The sequence below is a fragment of the Cotesia typhae genome, unplaced genomic scaffold (genome assembly GCF_013202065.1).
Source record: "Cotesia typhae breed Kobodo isofemale line unplaced genomic scaffold, CoteBio_Ctyphae contig_30, whole genome shotgun sequence".
In the NCBI taxonomy this organism is placed as follows: domain Eukaryota; kingdom Metazoa; phylum Arthropoda; class Insecta; order Hymenoptera; family Braconidae; genus Cotesia; species Cotesia typhae.
The window spans coordinates 196255-204926 of NW_027423739.1; the positions used below are offsets into that span (position 1 = coordinate 196255).

An 8672-nucleotide genomic window follows, 5' to 3' on the forward strand; every position below is an offset into this window, starting at 1 on the left:
ATTTATTGAACTTGATTGTTGTATCTTCATAAATAGTACGATTTGGGTCATAATTTTTCCTATGAGCGTTGGTATGTTGAATTATGTCCAAGTACTTTTTCTTATCATCTGGGGTGATGAGTGCATCCTCTGGTGATTTTCTAAATAATAATTCCAACAACTCAGGAGTTATTGGATAATTTTTTTCTTTGACAGTTATTGTATCATTTGCAAATGAAATAGGTGAATCACCCATATGCATTTCACCGCGCGTTTTCTGCGTACACCATATCTCATATCATTATCTTTATGTTTTTACTTAAACGTTGTAGATAATTAGTGAGAAGAGGATTTCTACGAGCTGGAGTACTTGTTGATGGTGGTGGCTGAGTAATAGCAAGTGCTGTATTATCAAATGAACTTTCATCATCTGTTATTAAACTGTTGTATACTTCTGGATCATCATACAAAGATTTTTCAACCTCTTGTTTTTGAACCTGTGGTTTTTCTTCTTTTTAATATTTTCCCCTTTCAACTTTGAAGATTCAACTATACTCTGGAGTGGTGTCACAATAGGCTTGAATATTTCCTCCATAGCTTTCTCAGCTGTATCTTTACCCAACTTCATCATCTTGTGCTTCCGTCGGATGGCATCACTGGCTTGAGATATCTGATGCAGAATATCTTTCTGCTTTGATATTTCTTCAGGCTTCATGTTGACAGGTTAACGTCTACAGCATGTATGACTATCACACTCTAAAGTACCTCAATTTATACTAATGAAGCAGTCGAATCCTTTGCGATACCTACCACTGTTCAATTCACTGTCTTTATCTATTACCACAAACCCATATTTATTCCAACATGCCGAGCATAAATCTCTGAATGAGTTGTACGACATGTCTGTATTGACATGATCATTATAAATATGCTTCAGATTCATTTCATCTTGACGGAATAGCACGAGAAAGTTTGCATTATCTCTAATCAGATGCTTCGGTATTCGTGTATAAGTTTGACAGAGATAAAAGCTGTCTACATCCTTGTGTCGACCCATGCAGAAAAAAAGCCTTGATGTGATCTTGTTTTTCACAAGCAACATCATCAAATATCATCAGGGAGTTAGGTTTAGCATCTTCAGGCTTGATTACAGCTTCATGTTCACTGAATGTGAAGAATCCAATACCATCAATCTGTTTAAGCAGCGTCTCCAGGAACTGATACTTTGGTTGGTTAAGAGACTTTGAGTAAAGATATATATTCTCAAACCTCAAACCGTTTGGATGTACAATAAGGGATAGTAGAGCGTTGGTCTTTCCACAGTTTGATGGTCCGCAAAACACTGCACGGATACTGTTGGGTCGTAAAGCACCGTGTCGTTTGAGTTTCACACCGGTTCCTTGAACAATTTGATCAAAATTGATAACTGGCAACTGAGCTCTTGATTTGCTGCCCATGACTGCTGATTAGATTCTGAGCTCAAGAGGTATATATACCGGCTTATATAGATAAGCGAGTTAGTCTTTGATGTGACATGTCTGAGAGCAGACGTGGTAAAGGTTTGTTAAACAACATAATCAATAAGCTCCCACTTGAACTCCATATCCCTGGGTACCAGTACTGCGGTCCAGGTACAAAGTTAGCTAAGAGGTTAGCTCGAGGTGATTCAGGTATAAATCCTCTGGACGCTGCGTGTAAGGAACATGATATAGCTTACTCGAAAAATCGTGAAAATTTAGCCGTGAAAAATCGTGAAGCCCGTCACGAGGCTGATAAAATCCTTGCTGAGAAAGCGTGGCAACGATTTCAAGCAAGAGACGCTGCTATTGGTGAAAAAGCTGCTGCTTGGAGTGTGAATAAAATCATGAAGTTGAAAAGACGTTTCGGTATGGGTCTTAAAAAAGAAAAACCTATTACAAAGCGTAAGACAATTAAAAGAAAAACAATGAAGCGTAAGACAGTCAAAAGAAAGACAACCAAGAAGAAGGATGTTGCTCTGAGACAGATTGTTGATGAAGCTAAAAAGTCCATGCAGCCTAGTGGAGATCCAGTTAAAACAGCTCTTGGAGGTGCCCGCAAAGCTGTCAAGAAAGTTAGTGGGAAGAAAAACGTTCGATTGCCTCGTATTCTACCAGTTCCATCAAAGATTGGTGGAGTACTTCCATTCTTGATTCCCCTGTTTGCAGGGTTATCAGCGGTTGGTGCTCTAACAGGTGGAGCTGCAGGTGTTGCAAAAGCTGTGAACGATGCCAGCGCAGCCAAAAATCAATTAGCTGAAAAGAAGCGTCACAACTTGAAGATGGAGGAAATAGCTGTAGGTAGAGGATTATACCTCAAACCTTACCGCAGTGGTATGGGACTTTATCTGAAACAATACCCAGAAGGAGCTGGCTGCAAGAAGTCAAAAAACCAGTAGAGCTACCACATCGAGCACTGACTAACATCGACTTATTAAAATATGTCAAGCTGCTTAAAATTCCAAATTTTCGAGGAATTTTTATGAGAAATGATTTACCAAAATCTGGACCAAAGACAAACGAATCAGCAATAATAAATTTAGATGATAAACTTGGACCTGGAACTCACTGGGTTGCATACAAGAAGAATCATAATCAAGTAATTTACTTTGACAGTTTTGGTAATCTACAACCCCCACAAGACTTGATGAAATATCTCGATGTAGGTAGCGTAAAGTACAATCATAAAAGATATCAAGACTTTGATACAATCATATGTGGACATTTGTGCTTAAAATTCCTGGCTGTACAACTATAAATTGAAGTGAGTCGGGACAACAAGCGTCAGTCATGGCAGAGTCATTCACCTTGACACTATCCGGAAACTCCTCCATACTGGAGGCAAATTATTTTCCGCCGATTGAGCTATCACCAACAAAAAATTATGTACTTGGACTCGTTAAGCTTCTAACATTCAATTCAATACCAAATATTGATGTTGGTGCTAATAAATTTTATGTGTCATCAAAAAGATCCAAAAGAAGTATAATCAAGAGATTTCAAGAAATAACTATACCAACAGGGAGTTATGAAATTAAAGATATTGAAACTTATATAAACAAGACATTACCTGAACTAAGTTTCACTTTAAAAGCAAACAACAATGAGTTGAGAAGTGAAATAAGATGTGATCAATATATAAATTTTGAGCCTGAAGATTCCATTGGATCATTACTTGGATTTACCAACCGCGTGCTTGAACCTAACACAGCACATACATCTGATTTACCAGACAAAATATCGAAAATCAATGCTCTGAGAGTCGAGTGCAATATAACTACTGGATCGTACATCAATGGTGAGAAGAATCACACAATCCATGAATTTTTCCCGAGGGTTCCAGCAGGATATAAGTTAGTGGAAGTGCCAACAAACATCATTTACCTACCAGTCGCCGTACGAGCAATACACAACTTGAGGCTCCGCATTGTTGATCAGGACGGGAGAATAGCAAATTTCCGTGGCGAGACTATAACGATAAGACTGCATATAAAAAGTCTGTAATGGGTATCGTATATGAGACAAAGACTGGTAACGGGTATAAAAGGATTGCAGGATGTCCAAAGATTATCAGTCATCATCGAGCTCTGAAAGTGTTGACACGTCAAAACGCAGAGTTCCTAAAAAGTCTAGGACTAAAATTACGTGGAAAATTCACAAGATAAAAATAAATTTTTGTTGTCTAGCTTGTGTGATACCATGGCGGAAATCTTAGATATAAAAAAATCGATTATTTTCGATGAATCTATTGCACACTGTGAAGCTCATTCACACTTACCATATGCATCATCAATATTCAACAACAGTGATGAAATCAGGATTGCTGTTCAACATCAAGATCTGTGCTTGCTCCCAAGCAAGAGCACATTACATTTTTATGGAAGAATGAGGAAAGCTGATGGTACTGCTGTAAGTGCTACTACGAAGATGGTCAACATGGCTGTTTGTCATATGTTTGAAGAGATACGTTATGAACTCAATGGTGTAGAAATCGATAGATGTAAGAATGTTGGTATCACCAGTGTCATGAAAGGATACGCTTCTCTGAGTCCGGGACAACAAAATATTCTGGAAAATGCTGGTTGGATTGTTAATGAAGATGACAACAAGCTGACTGATAATAGCGGTTACTTTGATGTCTCAGTACCGCTGAGTTTCATTCTTGGATTTGCTGAAGATTATCAACGAATTATCATGAATGCCAAGCATGAATTGATACTGATCAGATCAAATACTGATCAAAATGCTTATGTTGTTACCGTTGAGAATGAAAATGTTTCAATTACGATTCAAAAATTGAGTGGATTGTACCATACATAACAATGTCTGACAAGCAAAAAATTATGGTGCTGAATTACATAACCTCCGATCCAGCTATCCCAATCAGTTTCCGGACTTGGGAATTGTATGAGTATCCACTGCTACCAGCTACCAACAAGCATATTTGGGTAATCAAAACAACAAATCAGCTTGAGAAACCTCGTTTTGTTATCCTTGGATTCCAAACAGCAAGAAAGAATCAATCGAATCAAAACGCAAGCGAGTTTGATCACTGTAGCATAAGAGACATTAAGCTGTTCTTGAACTCTCAGAGTTATCCATATGGAAATTTGAACCTCAACATTGTGCATAATCAGTATGCCTTGATGTATGATATGTACACAAATTTTCAAAGTGCTTACTATGGGAAAGAAGCTGAACCGCTATTGGCTAAGAAAAAATTTCTAAGTACAGCACCTCTGTATATAATTGACTGTTCCAAGCAGAACGAGTCAATCAAGTCTGGACCTGTGGATATACGTCTGGAGTTTGAATCGTCAGCACAGTTTCCAAATCAAACTGCTGCTTACTGCTTAATAATTCACGACCGAATAGTTGAGTACAATCCCATCAGCAGCACTGTGAGAAAACTTACTTAATGGTACAGTTTGACCCCAAGCCCACCATACATTACATGTATGTTATGTATAAACATAACCTGTAAAAATGAGATGACGTCATCTACTACGCAACAGAAATAGAACAAAGAAAAACTGCACAGCTACGAGACCTTGAACAGGTTCAGAACTGTTGGATAGTGTCATATACTACATAGTTGAAAAATCTACTGTGTACTTTGAATAACCAATCAAATTATCAATTAACCAAGAAGAAATAATTGACCAATAAGATTATCGAGTGGTGGGGGTAAATCCAGAGATCGGGTTATAAAAGGTTGAGTTGACTTTAAGAGTCATCATTCAGTCACTTCTCGTTATCGAGAGCAGTAAGAATGGAGATCATTGTAGACATTCAAGGATTCAGAGGAGCTGATAATCGCTTCATTGTTAAGGAGTTGGCCTCAATAACAATTCAACATGATATTGATAATATTGAAGAGTTATCATGCACACTATTTCAACCGCCATATCACTGGAAGGTGTTACCAGTCAACTATCAACGTCTGAATACCTGGCTGATCCGAAATTATCATGGAATCGGTTGGAATGCTGGAACAACTTCATATTACAAGCTCAAAGAAGTTCTGAATTATTTAACTTGTAATAAAAAAATTATTTATGTCAAAGGTATCGAGAAAAAGTTATGGATTCAAAATCACGTTGAATGTAACAAAATTGTAATTGATCTTGATGATTTTAAATGTCCATCATTGAAAAGCATGAAAATATGTAATAATAATTTCTGTAAATATCATTATTATTTAACTGATTCATGTGCACTAGAAAATGTAAAAAAATTTAAAAGATTGGTTTCTTAATAATCAATAAATTTATTAAAATATGAATTTAATCTTTTTATTTTCCCCGATCAAGTAGTTTTAATTTTCAAATAAATATATATTTTCAAATAATTTTAAGCTGAATTGATTTTTACTCCACGAGATGACGCTGATTTGACATTATATCTTACCAAGTAATTTTACTTCATAAAAACGTTTTTTAGAATCGAAACTATAGTTCTTGAGAGAAATAATTAGTAATATTCATCTCTGAAGAAGCGCGGATGTTGCTGTATTCCAAAACAACTTTTCCAAGTGCAATCAAAATACACCACAGTTGATGCTTATTTGACACTAGAGATGGCGTGAGTGTATGAGTCTTGTCATCGATTAAACATCAACTATAGTGTATATGAAAACTTTACCGACTATCATTAAATTAATTTGATAAAAATACAATAACTTTTTATTTTATTTATAATATTAATAATAAAAAATATTTTCGAATACGAAATTGAGTTATTCTAACAGTTACGAGAAAAATTTTTTATTATTCAAACTGGCTACTTCTGCGCGCCAAACGTTAACCGGTAGCAGAATTTTGATAGGTTGATATGTTATTGAAAAAATAAATCAATTTTGAACAAATTTTGCATTTAGGTATACTGAAAAATGATTATCATATATATCCAATAATTTCTACATGACAATGTTTATTGTCAATTGTTCATATACATCAAAATACCAACTTGCCGGTTGTGTATAGTGTATGTTTAATAAAAGAACCAATCAGCATAATACGTTTTGGGCCTAAGAGTTTCTATTGGTCGATGTTATGGAACTTTTTTATAATAGGAAGAAAGAAAATAATGCGTAGATGAAAATTATGTGAAGATAGACAAGCTAAAACTTGTAAAGCGTCAGTTTTGTAAAAACGTTAACAACATTCATAACGTAAGTTATTTTTTTACTATTTATTGTATAATTTCGTCAATTAATAATTGCAATCTATATATGTTATCAATATTTTATATTCATTATTATTTAATCATGTCATAAAGTTAATCACTAATAATTATCAAATTAATAACAATAATTTAATTTTCAATAAAAAAATATCAATGCTTGTGTTCAATTAAAATAACAATTATTTAACATCATTATTGTTTAAAATTTATTCCATATGTTTGATTATTTCATTCATAATATAATCATCAATAATTAATAATTAAGTTAGCCGACATCTGGAAATTTTTAGAATTTTTTTATTGGATAAATTATTACAAAAATTTTCACATGTAGAATATTTGAAAATTATACGAAAATTAATCATCAAATTAATAATAATAATAATAACATTTATTTTTTAATAAAAATAAAAAAATAATTTCAATGTATAAGTGCTAGTTTTAAATATAATTCCTATGATTATTAGATATATTTATTAATAATAACGGTTATAATAATAATAATAATACTAATAACTATGATAATATTCATGAATAAGTTAATTAATCTATCATTTTCAGAAATATTTCAAAACTTGAAACCAACAACAGCAACAACAACAACAGTAAAAAGGTAATTTAACATATAATAGAGTTTATTTAATCTAAGAAATATTGTATAAAAAGCTGGAAAATTATTTAATAGAGTAATAATTTTTTGTAGATGGGTAATATCTTATCATATGAAATTATATTCCCTGTAGAATGGTATACAATTGATCCGAATACCTTATGGGACTTAATAGTGGTAGAACTTGGTGCGTTAATTCTGGGAGGTGAAAAATTTCATGATTCCATCATAACTATCAACAACCTTGCAACAGTTCTAGATATAAGTCATAAAGAGTTATCCTGGTAGTTTAAGGTACCTGGAGATCTTGTACCATCACCAAATCGGTACATATTTTCAGGTGATCTATTGATTGAAATGTACCCTGAAATTTATGATAAGTATGTGGTGCAAAATGGGCTGCATCTACCAGGTGAGTTTTTATATGTTACAATTATACACTTTTTATCTATTCATTAAAATTCATCTTGATTTATTACAGTGTATCCTTCGATGGGTCCTGAGCTTTGTTACAGCATCTTAATTCCAAGTGAATGGGTCAGAGTAAGAACATCTAGCCAAATAATTAATTTAATTTTCCGAGACATATCTCAAAAATTGTTGCATGATGATGATTACGAGATTGATGGTTCAGAAATTATAATCGATGAAGTAACAACAAACATTATTATCAGCAATCAATGCTTGACATGGACTTTTATGAAGCAAGCAGATATCCAGATAAACAATGATGATTATGTGACAATTGGCGATTGGATAAGTGGTTTATTTAGAAGAATGATAAATTTCTACCGACAAAGACAAGCAATTGTTGTAGCGATTCAGCAGGTTAATACCAACAATGTATTAGAAGATGAAGGATTTTTCGAGAATGATCAAGATGATGATTAAATAATTTTTATGTTTTATGTTCCTTAATTAATTAAGATAATGTATATTTCTTTATAAATATTGAGTTTCAAAATCAATAAATAAAGATATAAAATTAATTTTAAAAATTATTCATTATAAATCTAATTATAATAATAATAATTTTTTTAAGAAAAATTATACGTTGTGTTCCTTTATCAATTAATTGAGATAATAATATATATTTCTTTATAAATATTTGAAAAATATTGACTTTCAAAATTAACAAAGATATAAAATCGAATAATTAAAATTTTTATCATAAATCAGATTATTATAATTCTAACAATATTATGGCTTAGGTATAAGAAATAATAATAAATTCCTGAATAATAAGAGGTAACTTAAATATTAAGACGCGCCGGGCATAGGTAAATGGTTGAGGGTGGGGGATATAGTCCAACAGCGGTAGCATACTATTACTATTGGAAAACACCTTTCACTACTCTCCTAAAGGTGGCATGGTAAAA

At 33.1% G+C, this 8672-nt stretch overlaps 1 protein-coding gene across 1 annotated transcript; it reads left to right on the plus strand.

Moving 5' to 3' along the window:
• The first annotated feature begins 6319 nt into the window (after window positions 1–6319).
• On the plus strand, window positions 6320–8184 carry LOC141525990 (uncharacterized). Its single transcript, XM_074240699.1, has 4 exons — window positions 6320–6669; window positions 7245–7296; window positions 7387–7705; window positions 7775–8184. The coding sequence occupies exons 3-4, from the start codon at window positions 7651–7653 to the stop codon at window positions 8182–8184; spliced, it is 465 nt and encodes a 154-aa protein (XP_074096800.1). The 5' UTR covers window positions 6320–6669; window positions 7245–7296; window positions 7387–7650.
• The last annotated feature ends 488 nt before the right edge of the window (window positions 8185–8672 follow it).

Coding starts and splice junctions, on each gene's coding strand:
- LOC141525990 (XM_074240699.1), top strand. CDS start 7,651: ATGTACCCTGAAATTTATGATAAGTATGTGGTGCAAAATGGGCTGCAT. Junction 7,706..7,774: donor AAATGGGCTGCATCTACCAG/GTGAGTTTTTAT, acceptor GATTTATTACAG/TGTATCCTTCGATGGGTCCT.